This window comes from Salvia miltiorrhiza, unplaced genomic scaffold (genome assembly GCF_028751815.1).
Source record: "Salvia miltiorrhiza cultivar Shanhuang (shh) unplaced genomic scaffold, IMPLAD_Smil_shh original_scaffold_371, whole genome shotgun sequence".
Taxonomy (NCBI): domain Eukaryota; kingdom Viridiplantae; phylum Streptophyta; class Magnoliopsida; order Lamiales; family Lamiaceae; genus Salvia; species Salvia miltiorrhiza.
The window spans coordinates 227231-245389 of NW_026651536.1; the positions used below are offsets into that span (position 1 = coordinate 227231).

At 37.9% G+C, this 18159-nt stretch overlaps 1 protein-coding gene and 2 long non-coding RNA genes across 3 annotated transcripts; all 3 read right to left on the reverse strand.

Moving 5' to 3' along the window:
• Positions 1-4028: 4028 nt before the first annotated feature.
• Positions 4029-7247, reverse strand: LOC131004293 (uncharacterized). Its single transcript, XR_009094955.1, has 3 exons — positions 6658-7247; positions 4924-5002; positions 4029-4298 (listed from the first exon to the last, which is right to left on the reverse strand). It is a non-coding gene; the product is annotated as an uncharacterized LOC131004293 (long non-coding RNA).
• Positions 7248-13011: 5764 nt separating this feature from the next.
• On the reverse strand, positions 13012-17491 carry LOC131004312 (protein PAL OF QUIRKY-like). Its single transcript, XM_057930963.1, has 2 exons — positions 16398-17491; positions 13012-13818 (listed from the first exon to the last, which is right to left on the reverse strand). Exons 1-2 carry the CDS (start codon positions 17327-17329, stop codon positions 13248-13250), a joined length of 1503 nt encoding a protein of 500 aa, XP_057786946.1. The 5' UTR covers positions 17330-17491; the 3' UTR covers positions 13012-13247.
• Positions 15380-15968, reverse strand: LOC131004313 (uncharacterized). Its single transcript, XR_009094962.1, has 2 exons — positions 15714-15968; positions 15380-15683 (listed from the first exon to the last, which is right to left on the reverse strand). It is a non-coding gene; the product is annotated as an uncharacterized LOC131004313 (long non-coding RNA).
• Positions 17492-18159: the final 668 nt, after the last annotated feature.

An 18159-nucleotide genomic window follows, 5' to 3' on the forward strand; every position in this document is an offset into this window, starting at 1 on the left:
AATTAAATCTACGGATTTAATTTAGAATTTATTCTAGCTAAGAAAGGAAGCAGATATCGAGTAGTTTCATAAACACGCGATATTAACAAAACCCGGTAGTTGGATTTTATTTAAAAAAAAAATACAATACAATATTACAGATATAGAAATTCCAAGACAAGAATTATTGCTTCTGTTTATACTTCACTTTACAAACCCCTATTTTTCTATCTATCTACCAACACTTAAAAAAAAAAAAAAGGAATAGTGTATGTGTGTGCAAAATCTGCAGCTATTCCTTCAGCATGCTCAGCCATCTGTTCTGGACATTTTTTTGACTCCAGCTCCACGCCTATGTAATACTCTTTTTGACTCCAGCTCCAGCAGCATATTTGCACCATTTTTGACTAGCACAAGTGTGCATTTCACACCCGAACACCTTCATTTGGTTTCAGATTTCAACAAAGCAAATCTCAGTTTTCAACAGCAAATCTTATTTGTTCAGGCGCAGCCGATTTTCACTCACAAAAATTCCACATTCATAAATTCCATTGTCGCAGCAATTCGCCTATAAATTAACTCAAATGAATCAGTTTTAAAACCACAAACTTCAATTGCTAAATTCTAAAGTACAGAGTGTTCGTTTTGAGCAGAGTTATTCTTTCAGCAAGGTTCAGCAAAGGTATTAATTTCAACCTTCCTTCCTGTGTACACACATTACCATCCAAGACATATCAATCATTTTACAGTTCACAGTATTTGTACGCATCAAAGCTTTCACAAGAAATCAGAATTAGAATTTGTATCTCAATAAGAATACAGAAAACCAAGTTTTCATTCCAAAATCAAGTCTTTATACAAAGTTGAGTTTTCTGAAAACTAATTCTAATATACGAACCTATCGAGTGATAAAATGAGAGGGAAGATACGGTGGAAAGTCGAAGCCCTGCTGTCCATGGCGACGGCGGCACCAGGAGAGGCGGCTGACCGGATTCTTGCTGCCAACGGCAGCGGCTGACGGCGGCGCTCCTCCAGCGAGCTGCTGGCCGTCGATCGCAGGCCAGCCAGCGGCGACTCCGGGCGAACAGCAGCAGCTCCAGGCGGCGACAGCTCGACTCCCGGCGAAGCAGCAGCAGCTCCAGCGGCTCCCGTCGACCCAAGCGGTGGCCGTGGTCTTGACGCGGCAGCGGATCTGCTGCAAGGACGACGGAGGCAGCGGCGGCGGCGCACCGCTTTGACAGCGGCGTGCGTCTGCTGTACCTTGTTCCGGCAGTCGTGAGACAGAGAGCGGAGGCGACGGCGATGCGGCGCGCCGGAGGCGGCGCCGCCCTCAGCCGAACAAAGAGAGAGAGCAGAGAGAGTAGGGAGAGAGAGCCGAGAGATAGAGATAGAGAGAGAGAGGCGCATGTTTTGATGTGTGTGTGCTGAGTGTGTTTTATTGTGTGTGTATTTTTAGGTTAGGAATTGGGCCGGGTTGGGCCGATTTTTTTTGAAATGTTGGGCTCCCTCTTGGGCCGATTTTATTAATTGTTTGGGCCGAGACTTGGGCCGATTTTAATAAGTGTTTGGGCCCTCATTTAATTAGCTGATGGGCTTAGATTTAAATGTTTGGGCTCGGCCCTTTACAAATAAAAGCTGATGGGCTTATTTCACTTAAAAGTTTTGGGCCTATTTTAATTTAAATGTTTGGGCTCTTGGTTAATAAAAAAAAACATGATAGACTTAATTTATCTAATTAATTTGGGCTTATATCTATTTAAATTATTTGAGCTCTTAATTATTAATTTAAATTGAGCTTGATTAATTTAATTATATATTGACCTTTAAATTAATTATTTAAATGGAGTTCTTTATTTCAAGTATTTATAAATGGATTATAAAATGAAATATTTTGAGTTAAACTCTCATTTAAAATAATTCTTTTCAAATGACTTATTAATATGGATTATTTGAAAATGATTAAATGATTTTAAAAATAAGAAAGCATGATCTATGATGATATAATTTATCTATGTAATATTATAGGATTTGTTTTTAAATGACGGAATATTTGACTTGATGACATAAATAGAACGAGTTACGATTAATGCGCATGTTGATGTTCGAATAAATAGTTTCGAACCTAAATGATAGTTATGTGATAATGTTTTGAGTTTAAGGTTTTGACGGGATAAGATTAATAATCCGACCTCATAAGACGAGCTTTAATTCCTTAAATAGGATTAGCATCTCATAATTTAATTAAAGGAATATGAGTCATGCATAATCATTTCACGCATCCTCATTTATTGAGATTTTTTTTCGAGAATTAGAATCTTATTTTATTTTCTCAAATTAAAGGTCAAGCACCAGAGTTAGAGCTAAACCGTGAGTCTGCTATTCAGGTAGGCTTTCTACGTATAAACTAAAATTATATATTAGAATTGTTAAGACTTTATGCTTATGAATTTAAATGATATTGTCAATGCCTAAATGCTTTATGTTTTATTATTAATTGCCTATCTGATGTTAATCGAATTCGGATTCTGGATGGGACCGCAAATCCCTTCGGAATTAGTGTACACCTTGTGATCGTGAGTCATCTAGCGGGTTGGCCGATCATAGTGTCCGTAGAGGGAGGCCTCCCTCTCGGCACGAGTTACTGATATGGTGATTAATAATATAAAATACCTGCGCGGGTTATTGATGAAAGAAATGATATTATGTTTGGTAAATACGAGTCTTTAAAGGAAAACCCTCGTATATTACTACAATTGAAAGGCTTGACAATAAAATATTATGCATATATGTAAATTTCGGCAAGTGTCCACTAAGTACTTTTGTACTTAGCCCTGCATGTATTTTTAAATGTGCAGGTTGAGCTGTGATCGAGGATGTAGTGTGCAAGCGGAGCTTTTGTCAATTTAGGACGAGAACCTCAGAGTGGAGTATATGTCTTCATACATATACTCAAGTTATTGTTATTCCGCTGCGAACACTGATTATGTTAAGATATTATGTCATTCGTCAAACAATATGTATTATTTAATAATGTACTAAAACCATTGAGTACCCCGTTTTGGGATAATATTATGTACGGTCCCCTTGTGGCCTTCATTGATATCTAGATATTTCGATTGATTTCTTTATATAAGTCGAGTCATCAAGAAAACGAATATGCCCTTTCTAAATCCCGCTCCTAAATTCCCTCCCTTAGTCGCGATTTTCCCGAATTTGCTATCCTTAGCAAGTGCGGTCGTGACAGAATGGTATCAGAGCATTTCTTTTGCTCTGAGTACTACTCATTCCTTCTAAGTTGAGTCTAGATTAAGTAAGTAAATACACTTTGAACTAGTTGACAAAAGCTTGGCACTACATCTCGTCACGCTCAACGGAGGTTATGGTAAGTACTTTCAAGTTTTAATTAAGTTAATTTCTTGAAATGTATGAAGCATGAATAAGTATGACTATGGTATGAATCACAAGAACTTAGAACTGTTAAGTTATATATGCTCACTCTCACGACATAAAACTTTCACATTCATTCATACATACATACATACATACATTCATACATACATACATACATACATTCTCTTTCTTTGTAACTTTGAGCAATATGGACATTAAATGTCCCTTTCATGAAAACTTTTGCTTATGTCGGAAAGATTCAAGGAATCTAACTCGACCATACATACATTGATTCGTTAAGGGCTCGGGTAGTCCCAAACACGACATTGAGCTTAGTTATATGAGTCAGAGACCCAAAATAACAACATGAAGGATAATTTGCATTCACATAACATCATAAACATAAGGCGCACATTTTCTTGAAAATTTTCATAGCTTTGAATATACATCTATATTTTTGAAACTATTATCGTACCTTAGTTGTGGCAGTGTGACGGCGAGCTGAGGGCTACTGACATTCTTAGAAGTCTAGAGATACTATTCTAGACTCGACATAAAAAACTTATGGTTATCAGAGACATGAAAGAAAACTCATGCTCTGATACCATTCTGTCACACCCCAATTTTTGAATGAATAAATATAATCGAGGTGTGAATAATTCATAGAAATAAACAAGGAACAACCTTGTTAAAACCCGAATAATAAAATAACGAGTCGGGCTAAGCCCCTTTGGATCACAAGTTTTGTTTCATGTTTCTGACAACCAACATTATTTAGCATAAAACTAGAATTTCAAATTTAAGCTCGACATGAAGTCATCTTAAGTTGAGAAAACAAAAGATGTATAAGAGTAATTGCTACAGCGGAAGTCTAACATAGGAATTTATCGCTAGCCACAGCTCCGTCCCGTCAGCACCGGCCAGCCAACCTGAAAACATTTGAAAGTATTTTTGGGCTAAGTACTAATGTACTTAGTGGGCATGCATTTTCTGAAACATTTTATATTTTAATAAAGACAGTTTATCCAATCATACTTGACATGACTTAGAAGGTTTTAAATTGAAAGAACTTCTAAGCATGTTAAAACATTTTTCATTTGTGCGCACATGTCACACTCCCTTTCTGTTACTCGCTGTGATCCCGGACCTTTTAGCCACCGACGGATCCATTTCTCCCATTGCACTTGCCCTGAGGACGTAACTCAGACAAGTTGAATTGACCTCGGGACGCTACCCAGGCAGGCCTTACATGATACATGCTCCAGAACACATCCAGCCAAGCACCCTTATAACGCCTCTTACATGAATTAGTGCCCGATGGAGATCAACCCACCGAAACAACTAACAAGTGTACACAATTCTCAAATAACGTGTTAGGCCATAAGAGAACCTCGATCGATCCATGAATTGCGAGCCTTAAACAGAGCAGAGTGCACATAAACATTTTATTGGATAAACAGTTTTCATTACATTAAATAAACAATTTGCATTTCATTGAAACATTTAGAGCTTAATAACTCAATCATACTTTGTACATTTGGAAAGTAAGCCCACCTGGATAGGCAAAGCCTGAAGATCATACACATAAAAACCTGTCTTGGGAAAACAGCGCTAATCCCCCTGGTCACAAAGCCTACAAGACATTCTATCCTTAATAGGTCTCATGAAACTAATCTTAATGTATTTGTGGATGTACTAAACATACTTGATTCATCACGCCGGGTTTTCAAATTTAATAATAAAAATTGAAAACTAAGCTAAGGACACCAACAATATCCTTACTCGATTTTCTTTTAATAATTGAAATTATAATCAAAACCAATTAAATCATGAATGTCTTTATTGCATGATGCAAATGCAAACTTCATGTCATGCTTAATATATAAAAAGTAATCACTTAAAATATGCACATAATAATAATTAATATTAATATGAAATCATTCTTTAAAGAAATAAATAATTAAACTTTATCAGAGTCTAATTAGTAAATTTAAACCAAGTCATTTTTCTTAGTAAAAAATGCAGCCCAATTTATTTAATAAGGCAGTCCACTTTGAATTAAAAAATAAAAGCCCAATTGAGATAAAAAAAATCAAAGCCCCAAACTCGTTACGCACATATACTAAATCTTTCATGAAGCATCCTTTAAAATAAACTTCGATACATAGAAAATAATTCAACAACTTGAGCCCTTAAGGGGTTGTTTTGCAACAGATACCAAATTTGCCTCGGATCTCCAAATAAGGCTCCAAAAGACATTCTGGAAACTAGACATTTCAAGGATCATTCTCCAATTTGAATCGAATGAAAAACAGTTCAAACGAGCAAGATATGCCCTCTCAAAGATGGGTATTTAACAAACAAAAATATAAAAATTTCAGATTTCCAGATTACAACCAAGTCAGTGGGCGTTCTTTAAAAATTCATATCTCCCTTTACAAAACTCCACTGGGAACCCCAAGGGTCAATTCGGAAACTAGGGAGAGATCATAACACTCTCCAGTTGGATTTACTCCAAGAAAATTCATGGTTTAGAAGATATGACTGTCTAAAGTTCAGTGCACAAAAAGAGTTCAAGTTTGGCAGATTCAGAACATAAATCGGAAAAACCACTTTAGGCTTCACCAAAAATTCTAAAACTGAACAAGTAAGTTCCCAACATGTCATTGAATATTAAGTAGAAAGATATGCTTGATAATCAAAGATTTAAGTCGGACTTTGAGACCTCAAAGTCGTAGGTTTGTAAAACCTACTGGATGGTACAAGGAATAAGAACTAGATTTCAAGAATTTATACCGGTTGTTTCCCTTACTCAAGAATGGTGAGGCCGATGCCAAAAGAAAGATACGGGAGTCTAGAGTGACATACTCAAGTTTCAAAGGTTTTCACCGACTGAAACTTGACTTATGGCCTCCCAAAGATGGTTTACAAAAAATATATATTCCAGATGGGCAGTGATGTTTAAAAATTCATAAATACAACATGAGAGCTCTAAATATTCTTATATTTTACCATAGTATAGAAAACATATTAAACACGATACACAATTAATTTGGGAATTTTTGGTAACCGTTTGGATGGCTGGAATCGCCTTGCAATACACTGCCGGAGCAGTGTGCTTATGGCAGATTCACTGCCTTACCTCATGCACGGTTTTTCACCCAATAAACTCTACCAAAATAATCATCCAAAATCATAAAACATATCCTCACATAATATAGCACACATATGTGTAAAAATCCATGGTCTTAAAGCATTTTCTATTGAGAAAAACCAAAGAAAACTCACCCTCGAAGCACAATCTTCACTCTAACTTTACGCCCTAGGTTTCCCACGCTCTCCCTTACTTTGATACTACTCTTGGAGCTTAAAGGCTTCTATGAATTCCAACTTTGGTTGTGCAGAGAGAAGTAAGGATATAAGGGCATGACTAAAAGCTATTTTTTTTTTACAAAGCGTAGTGGTATGAAAACAAATTAGTGGTGGTAGGGAAAAAGATTAGTGGTAGGGAAAAGAAAATATTAGTGGTGGTAGGGAAAAAGATTAGTGGTAGGGAAAAGAAAATATTAGTGGTGGTAGGGAAAAAGATTAGTGTGGTGGAGAGGTAGGTGATTGAATAAAATAAAAAGTCTTCCGGGTTGTACTATGAAAACTGTAATAATCGTTCAGTGTTTGCTTAAATAAATAGCTCGTGTAGATGCTAAATGCTTAATATAAATAAATATGCAATGCATATAAATTTAATAACTAAATTTACAAATGTTTTTGTAAATCATTTTTGTTGGAATTAAAATAAATTCATTTTCTTTATATCCGGTGTGAATCATCCTGACTTCTAAGTTCAAAATTACTCTAAATTTAGCTAGGAAAAAGCGGGGTGTTACAATCCCCGTCCGGGTAATTTGGTTTGGAGAGAGGATTGAGACAAGAGGATCCGATGTCACCTTTCCTCTTTCTTGTGGCAGCCGAAGGCCTACACTCTTTGATCGAGAGAGCAACATCCAAACAAATTCTGACTCCGGCAATGGTTGGTAAGGAGAATATCCGAATTTCGCACTTGCAATACGCGGATGATACCATCTTCGTGTTAGATCAAAATGAGAGAAATGCAGTGGCTTTGAAGGAGATCTTACATCTGTTCCAGTTCATTTCCGGGCTTGAGGTGAATTTTAAAAAGAGTTGTATTGTTGGGGTCGGGATTGAAGCAGATAAAGTGCAGCGAATGGCGATGGAACTCAAGTGAAAAGTGGGATCCTTACCTTTCAAATACCTTGGTGTGCAGATTGGACGAAGGAGAAAGAGTGTGAAGGAGTGGAATCCCATTGTCGAGAAATTGAAGAAAAAGATCGAGGGATGGAAAACTAGAAAATTATCGTTGGCTGGGCGTATTACCTTGATCAAGGCGGTTCTGCAAGCCCTCCCGGTTTACCAACTTTCATTCTCCATTATCCTAAAATCTGTGGTAAGTCAGCTCAATTCTCTGATGGTGAAATTCTTATGGGGAGGGAATGGGGCCTCTTGTTCTATTGCATGGATCAAATGGAGTGACCTGTGTTCCAATAAATGTGAGGGTGGAGTGGGTTTGAGAAATCTGGAGTGGTTTAATTATGCTCTGGTGATGAAGTGGGTCTGGAGATATCTTGTGGGGGGCGAGGAGCTGTGGGCTAGAGTTGTTAGGTCTATCTACGGAGAAGTGCAATGGGTAGGGATGGCAATCTACCCGCGGGTAGTGGATATCCGCGAAAACCCGAACCCATTAGGGTGGGTTTGGATACCATTTGATATCCACGGATAGTTTTGTGGGTACAATTCACTATCCATTTAGTTCGTGGGTATGGGTTTGGATACTTACTATCCATACCCGCGAAACCCGTTTACCCGCGAAAAATACCCGCCAATTACCCGTCAATTATCCGTCAATTACCCGTCAAATATCCACAAAAAATTCTATAAAATATGGGCTTTAAATACATATTTTGAGATTATGGGCTAGTATTTTATATTTTAAAATAGGCCCAAACAATAAGGCCCAAAGTCTAATACTGAGCTAAATGAAAGAATGGAAGCTTTTGGACTTGTCTTGAAGATGAAGAAGAAGAGTTCAATGAAGAGGGTTCTATTTCTACTGTCGAGCAATTATAAACATTGTTCTTTGTTGGATTTTATATTTTAGTTGATGAATTTGAACATTGTTCTTTGTGAATTTGAATTTAAACATTGTTCTTTGTGGATTTGAACTATGCTATTTGTGCTGATTTTTTTTTCTATTAAATTTGTTGTAAATTTATATTTAAATTCCATTTCGTGGGTATCCAGCGGATAGCGGGTATTCGTCGGATAGTGGGTGACGGATACCCGTCGGATAACGAGTTTCGCGGATACCCGACGGGTAGTGGGTATCCGCGGGTAGCGGGTTTGGATACCATTTGATATCCATGGATAGTTTCGTGGGTAGCAACCACTATCCATTTAGTTCGTGGGTATGGGTATGGATAGTCACTATCCGTACCCGTCGTACCCGATTGCCATCCCTAGCAATGGGGGGAAGAGGGTCTCATTGGGCCGGGTAACAACAACATGAAGGGGGGGTGGTGGCCTAAGGTGGTGGCAGCCGGGGGTGGGCGGGGAAAGGAATGGTTTTTTGGGAATTTGGCGCGTAAGGTGGGAGATGGCCGTGACACAAAATTCTGGAAAGACAGATGGGCGGGCTCCAAACCTCTTTGCTTTGTTTTTCCGAGACTTTTTCAGTTTTGCGTTGATAAAGATAAGTCTATTTTTGAGTCTGGCAGATGGGTGGATGGGAAATGGGAGTGGCAATTCAGATGGAGGAGAGAACCTTTTGACAGAGAGAGGGCGAAGATCGGGGAATTAACAGCTTTTCTTTCTGAGTTTGTTCTTTGTACAGGAAAAGATAACGAATGGTCATGGAAAGCTTCAAAAAATGGTGTGTTCTCTACAAAATCAGCATACCATTCGTTGGCGGCAGCTTGGAACGCCGACTCTTCAACACAGCCTTTTAAGGAGCAGCTTGCAAAAGTTTGGGAGATTCCAGTTCCACAAAAGGCTAGAGTGTTCGCATGGAGATGCTTGAGAAATAGGTTAGCAACTTGTGACAACCTTCTTAAGAGGAAAGTGCTCACGACGGAGGATTTATGGTGTAATGGATGTGTGTCAAAAGAAGAAACGGCCGAACACTTTCTGCTGGAATGCCCGAAAACGGAACAAGTTTGGGATGATATTGTTGCGTGGGCTGGCTTCCCCTCGGCGAGACCGAGGAGTTTGGTTCAACACTTCGAATGGTTTACACATCTTGGCAGAGGAAAGAAGAGTGGGAAGCTGCTCAGAGCTTTGTGGGTCTGTACGGTCTGGGTGTTGTGGAAGAGACGCAATGAAAGCAGATTTGAAGGAAAAACTTGGGCTTATGAGGAGGTGGTGATGGAAATTAAAGGAAGGCTATGGAGTTGGAACGAAGCTTTCAGAATTTGGGCAACGGATGTTAGTTTCTCGTTTTGGTGCTCAAAAAATTTCTTTCTTTCTTCATGTATAACTCTCTAGGTACCCCTGGTACCGGTGGTTTTTATCAAATTCCTTTTTCTTATCAAAAAAAAAAATTAAACTTTCCAATATAGGGCCCAATAACCTGATTCCAAATAATGTGGCTTTTACATAATATGGTAGATAGTGAAAGAGTGTGAAAATGATGACTTCATTTCTGTGACGTCAATGGTAACAAGTTTTTTCATTAATTATATAGCATTTTACATGATGTGGGAACGTTTTATGTGATTCACTTGTTTGTTGGCAATTTCAATAGCGTGAGTATTTTGAAAATGAGATAAATGAGATTCGTGAGGATTGAGCAATTTGTGTAATTAATGAGGTTTGTGAAATTTAATCCTTACAATTTTAATTAAATATATCTATGACTTTATAGTTGTTGTTAATATTTTTTTTTTTTAACTTGTAAATTGACATGTGACATGGAGAAGTTCTTGCTTGATATGATCTTTTGAAAGCTAATTCATGGAACTATTATAACTTGTGGGTTTTGAATGTAAGATTGTCATTTGAAAAATACTACTCCCTCCGTCGCATTTCAAGTGTCCTATTTCTTTTCGGCATGATTATTTAGGAAAAAACTAATTAGATTATAAAGTGGTGTGCTGTAGAGTTGAAAAGGTGATGTGGGCACCAAAAGTTCTCACTTTTTGAGACTAATTTTTTCCACAAGAGAAAACAAGACATTTGAAGTGGGAAACTCAAAAAGAAAAACAAGACACTTGAAGCGGGACATGGGAGTATTTTGGTGTAGCTTTATAGATGTTCATTATGGTGTTGGGAGATGCTGTAAAACAATGGATCTTATTTTGTGAATGTTGGATGATTAGTTGTCATCAATGTTTAAATGGGCATTTTTAGTATGTGTTAGTTTTGTTATTTTATACAATGTATTCATATTTATAAATATAAAAATAGGAGAAAATCAATATAATAGGAAATATTATATTCAAATTTTGGAAAAGCATAGTTGACGATAGTTTTAAACTGTCATCTATGTACCTAAATATGTCAAAAAAATCGCCCAATAATGACGGTTTTGAAGAAAAAGTACAGTATCAGAAAAAGTACAATAACTCACAACACTCTTCTGCTAGGAAAAAGAAAAAGTACAGTATCAGAAATAGTACTACAGATGGTACTAGACCAGGGGGAATACCTAGCAGGAACAAGAATACTCGACTACATGGCGAGAGCAATTAAGAACGAAAATCCCAACCATCTTCCATGAAATATGGCCTCCTTATATAGACTTCAAGCCTCTAATCTTATCTTGTAGCCCAAGTTGACCCTTTCCTGGTCGTAGATGGAAACAGGAGTTCTAGCTTGATGAGGACTCTACTTGGATGATCTTGATCTATTAATCTGATAATTATTCTTCAAGAAATAAGAGTCCAAGTGCTTCATAAATTCGTGGCTATCTGATTTATAACAAGTATATCCATACAACCAATTATACTTCAAATAGGAGATTTGTGCTTATCCTAAAAAATTTGACATATCTGATACTGCCTCTGATACTGTCTACTTAATGACAATACAACATAGAGTATCAATACTCTAACAATCTCCCCCTTTTTCATTTATGTAGACAAAACAAAATACACTCAGCACATGACAAAACGGCAGTACAAACTCAAAATAAAAGAGTATGAACATCAAAGACTCCCTCCTCAAATCAAGAGTGAACAGAGAAACAAACCAACAGTATCAGCATCAATGTCAGCATCTGTAGCAACACTTCGAAGAACACATGGAGATACAACATCAGCGACAAACACAGCAGAGCATGAAACATGAAACGCTTTTGACCAAAAAAAACTCCTTATTTCCAATCTTCTCCCCCTGAATAGATTCAATTGATGAATGTAGCAGTAGCAACGAAAATCCTCCTTTCATCTTGGCTTCTTATCATTATCATGGAAAACTTCACAGTCGGGGAGGCAAACTTCAAAATCAAAAACATCTAAAAAAAAATACCACATGGATTAGTGTCACCAGGATCTAACACCGATAACTTAGGTGACCTGCTCTGATACCAATTGAAATACCAACTAATCCATAAAATATGTGGTGAGTTGTGTTGTAACAATGAATGTGAGTATATATGGAAGATAGAACACAGCGAATGATAACCCAGTTCGGTTAAACAACCTACGTCTGGGGGGCCTCGCCCAGGAAAATTATCCATTATATGAAGTTAAGATGTACAAAAGACTTACACAATAAGACACCCTCTTATTTAGCCTCTACATCTTCCCAAAACCTCATCAACAGCGAATAACTGAAAGCTAGACAACGACTAACTTTCTAGGCATGAACACCGGCGAACACCACCTAATCCCTCGAGAAACAAGAACCAATAATAAATAAGAGTATATGACTCTTTAACAATGTACGCTCAAGTGTATAACTCACAACACTCTTCTGCTAGGAAAAAGAAAAAGTACAATATCAGAAATAGTACTACAGATGGTACTAGACCAGGGGGAATACCTAGCAGGAACAAGAATACTCGACTACATGGCGAGAGCAATTAAGAACGAAAATCCCCAACCATCTTCCATGTAATATGGCCTCCTTATATAGACTTCAAGCCTCCAATCTTATTTTGTAGCCCAATCCTTTCCTGGTCGTAGATGGAAACAGAAGTTCTAGCTTGATGAAGACTCTGCTTAAATGATCTTGATCTATTAATCTGATAATTATTCTTCAAGAAATAAGAGTCCAAGTGCTTCATAAATTCGTGGCCTATCTGATTTATAACAAGTATATCCATACAACAATTATACTTCAAATAGGAGATTTGTGCTTATACTAAAAAATTTGACATATCTGATACCACCTCTGTATCGTCTCTGATACCGTCTACTTAATGACAATACAACATAGAGTATCAATACTCTAACACTTACTTTCAAACATTTACTGAGATTAATTATATATCAACAATTAATAGTATATAACTTTTTTTTCAAATATATTAGTACTATTTAGAATAAATAGATCGTGCTAAATAAGAGATTGCGACTCAGGTAATCTCAGCTAGTTTAGTTAAACGATACAAGTTGGAAAGAAAAGGGAAAGAAGAAAAACCAATTGAAACGAAATAATATTACACGACTTCATTAAATTACATGCATGGACAAAAGTTACCCACTACATTTCATTTTGTAGAATATATAGTATTTATACATAACCCAATACTTGTCAAAAGAAACTCATCTTTTAATAACTAAGTTGAAGCATCCATCCAAGACCCTTTATTTAATTTCCTTTTAATTTTTTTTTTTTTATTGTGGTTCACCATTTTCCATGCATCAAGAGTGTTGCTGATTGCCATCGGGAGAGATCTGAGGTGAGGCCTGAGAGAACATCACGGCCGCCGCCGGAGTCATAGTCTGGTATTGAGGCGGCGGCGGCGCTGCTGATGCATTGGCCATCTGTTGGGCATAATAAGCCTGATCTTGCATATGATGGGAATACTCATATCCATAATTCCCACCAGCAGCCGCGGCCGCCGGCGCCGGGTGCATTTGCGGGACGCCGATGTAATGATGAGCGGGGAGTTGAACCATCTGGTGCATAATGGGTGGCGGCGGCGCCATCTCCGGCTTGGGCGGCGGCAAAGGGCGGCCGGTGGGGGCGTCGTAAGAGGGCTGGGTGGGAGACACCAAGTACATGGGGTAGTGCGGGTCGGCGGTTGCGTGGTGGGGATAGAGAGGGTAGTAGGGTGTGTGGTGGTGGATATAGTGTGTGCTTGTTGGGATGAATTGTTGTTGTTGAGGAGGATCTTGCATCATCTTCGGATCCATTGTACTACCTCGGCTCTGTTGCTGAGATGCATCGGGGTACATCGATACGGATCCACCGGATGTCATGCTGCAATCGCTATAACAAAAAACCAAAAAAAATCCAGAATTAGGCTACATACATTTTATAATTAAAATAGCGTAAGATAGTTGTTCTATTAAGATGGATTTCAATTTCGAGTAAATTAACTCTCTTGATCAATTGTAGTTTGAGTCATATCTAATTGAAACATATGTAGGATTTGAGAATAGTGAACTAATAAATAGCTATACTTGTATTGTAAAGATATAGTTATTAAGATTATAAAAAAAAAAAAAAAAGACATCCGTAGATTAAGTCTAATACACCTGAATTAAAAATGACTTTTTTTATTAAAAAAAGAAGGGTTCATTGCATATAATATCACGAACTTTGCCCAAAATCTATTTTTTCCACGATCTTTAAAAATTTCATTTTTTTTATCAAATACTTTGACATTTATCCAATTTTCCCACGATTTTTTTTTCCCTCAAATCGGAATTGACATGGTGCTGATGTGACTCGCCGGCACACGCCATTCCAATAAATTAAACGATGCGTTTCAGTTTAAACATTAAAACCCCCATTTCTCCAATCAGCGCCACCAATGGACGAAGCACCGGCGCCAGCAATCGGCGCACTGGTTTGGATGGCTGGAAACACGAAGCAATCAACGCCAGCAATCGGCTCCAATGGTTTGGAAGACCTCGACACGAAGACTTCCACATTGGTCTGGAGAACAACCTTTCGACAGAGATGGTTGAAAGGAAAGCAATCGTTTTTTTCTAGCGCCAAAAGCAGTCTTTGATTTCGTTTTGCCCGATAAAAATGAGAAATTAAAAGAATTTAGGGCTTTTTATTATGATTTAATACTATTATATGTGTAATTTAATATTAATATATATTTACGTGTAAAATTAAATCTACGTCACTGCTATGTCATTTTTCCGATTATCGGAAAAAAAAATCGTGGGGAAATTGAACAAATGTCAAAGTATTTGATAAAAAATGAAATTTTTAAAGATCGTGGGGAAAATGGATTTCGGGCAAAGTTCATGATATTATATGCAATTAACCCAAAAAAAATTATGATAAATTTTTATCTTTACATTAGCAAAATGATATTTTGATATATTTACTCTAGAAAATTAATTATAATATAGATAAAAATAGTATATGATAATTTATTAAAATGGATTGGAACTTTAGATATCTTAGGGTACCCTAATCATTTTTCTAATTTGAGCTAATTAACTTGCTTGATTCATATATATGTAATTAGGATCACAGAAATCCTAATGAAGGAAGAAAAAAAAAAAAACCTCAAACGTGTATACACTACAAAAAAATTGAGTTTTTGCAATGAATTTTTTTGTCACAAAAGGGTATATTTTCATCACAAAAAACTATATGTGAGGAAAAATAATTCGTCACAAAGTCGTCACGATAGGGTCCTCACATAAAGTATTATGTGAGGAAAACTTGATTTCCTCACATTAGAGTCTCATGCTTATGTGAGGAAAAATATCCTCACAAATAGTCTTATTTTTTTATCACAAAAACCTCTAATTATAAGGTAAAAATTTCTCACAAATAGTCTTTATTTTCATCACATTCCTAATTATAAAACATATACCATTAATTTTAAAATTTATACCTGCTTGAAATTTTGTAACAAATGCCTCAATTTAACAATGTATATATATATATATATATATATATATATATATATATATACAAGACTATTACAAATCCAATCCGAATGAGAAACCTACTTCACTAATGATCCTACTTTTACAGCTCAGTTTTATATACAAATCAAATATGGTGGTTGGTTCTTTGCATTGCCAAAACAAGTTCTCTCTGCTTGCCATTCTCTCTGCCTCAAACAAATTTGGTTGTTCCTCTGTTTCTCCTGCTGCAACCTTTTTCACTATTGTATCTCCTGCTGCAACCTTTTTCACTTCTAAGGTGAAAAGGGCTATTGGGTAGACTAACTCCTTGAGTGCTAACCAGGGGGCTTAGCCCACTGGCCACCGGGTCCTCACTTAAGTGAAGTGACCCGGGTTCGATCCCTCTTGGGAGCGAATTGGAGATTGGAGATATAAGGTGAATTTGGTGAATGGAGAGATAAGGTGGTTCTTGGAGTGGATGGGGAACTAATTACTAACATCTAACATGACTTTGCCCGATCAAAAAAAAAAAAAAAAAAAAAACAAAAACTCCTTGAGTGCTGCACACCAAGAGTAATGACCATCAACAAATAAGGTAAAAGAATAAATTCTAGTTTTTACTTTTTGCATATGAGGACTTTAACTTTAAGATAAATATAAAAATGACCCCATTTTTTATTTTTGTTTTGAAATATAAGAATTTTATGTGATGATATTAAATTTCCTCACATAAAATGTACAAATATAACAAAATCTGATTTTGTCACAAAAGTTTGTCACAAATACTACTATTTCTTGTAGTGATATATTATCAGTCATGAATTGTAAATGCATCTAATTGGGTAGTGGGTAGAGATCTATGCTACAAATATAATTATATATGAATGAAAAGTTTCCTTAGAATTATTATCCTAAGATTGTTAGATCACAGTTTGATGTGAAAAGTTAGAATCTAAGTTTTGTTACCTAGCAACAGAATCGGGCGAGGGCAAGCTGTAGGCAGTAGCATGCTTCGAATCCGGCGATGGCAGATTGTGAACATCGACCAGCTTCCTCTGCACCGGCTGCAGCGGCAACGGGGGCTTCCGCAGCCCTGTTGGCGCCACCGTGCCATGATCCGACTTCTCCGATTTCTCATCATCTCCTCCGCCGCCGGATCTGACTGCGGCAACCGGCGGCGGAGCAGCAATGCTCATGTGTGACGACAGCTGCTCATCCAACCCAACCATCATATACTCCTCTGCCCTAACCTTGATGGGCGGCAGATTCGCCATCGAAGGCGACGACGAGCTCGACCCCGACGACGAGCTCGTCTCCACCACCGGCGGCGACTCCACCGCCTGCTCCTTGCCGCCGCGATCAACAGCCAGCAGCGTGTCGATGGCGGCGGCGGAGTCGGAGAGGCCCCGGGGGAGGAGCAGGCCGGAGCCGTTGAGAGCGTCGACGAACCAAGTCTCGGACTTGGAGTCGTCGAGCAGCGAACCCATGGAGGCGGCGGTCTCGGGCACGGAGGGGAAGAGGAAGAGGCGGAGGCGGGAGGGCGGCTTGAGGGAGGTGCGGTCGTATTCCTCGATCATGTTGTCGAGGTCGTCGTCGGTGGCGAGGGAGATGAGGGAGTCGAGGTCCTCGGAGGGGAGCTGGTACTTGAGGGAGAAGCGGCGGCCGTTGAGGAGGGTTTGGGAGAGGCGGGAGCGGAGGTCGGCGAGTGAGCAGTGGCGGTCGAGCACCACGATGCGGGTGTCGCCGCCCACGTAGCAGAGGGATTTGTCGTGGGGGCGGGGGATGATGTGGCCGCCGTAGCTGCACATGAGGCGGAGCTTCGGGTGCTCGTGATCCCATGCGTCGTGGCGGGAGCGGGGGGACGAGTTGGCCGACGACGGCGGCGGTGGTGGATCCATGGAGAATGGGTCGATCCTTGATTAGTGGCGGATATATGTATTTACATAATAACATCAAGTGGTGGTGAGACAACATTTACTTGCAATTTGGAGTACCAATTACCGTTTTTTTTACTAATTGTTGACTCATGGATTTTTGTGCTTTAATCAATAACCAATGCTAGATCGGAAATGTTGTTATTTTCTTTAAATCACGCAAAGGCGAATGACTTCATCACTATATATTTATATATTTATATACATATGGTGGGGCTGCAGTAAAAAAAATAATTACGAATCAGCAAAAATGTATGAATTTTATGTATGAATTCACGGATATGAATTGCAGAAAATAACTTTTTTTGCTACCTTTAAGATTCGAACTCAGAATCATAAATTCATCCAACAAGGTGATGAATCAACCGAATATCTTAATGATCTAAGAGATAAAAATGATTAATATTTTATATTTTAAGAGGTATATATATATATATATATATATATATATATATATATATATAGGGTGCGGTTATTGTGAGAACCACACTTATCGTGAGAACATAAGAACCATTAAAATCAATGCATCTACTATATAAATTAATGCATTCGCTATTAAATTTAATGCATCCGAAAATAATAAAATTTTCGCTCCCTTCAGGATTCGAACTCAGGATCTGCATTCATCCACCAAGATGATGCATCCACCGTAGATCTTGATGATCGAATGGTTTAAAATGGTTCTCTGTTCTAATTTTATTTAGTGGTTCTTATTTGAACCTCTCCCTATATATATATATATATATATATATATATATATATATATATATATAGGGGGCCGCTCCAATGAGACC

Bases quoted from the DNA above. Each gene is read 5' to 3' on its own strand.
- LOC131004312 (XM_057930963.1), bottom strand. From the start codon at position 17,329: ATGGATCCACCACCGCCGCCGTCGTCGGCCAACTCGTCCCCCCGCTCC. The intron at 13,819-16,397 runs GTAACAAAACTT...TTTTTGTTATAG, and splicing joins TCGCCCGATTCTGTTGCTAG to CGATTGCAGCATGACATCCG.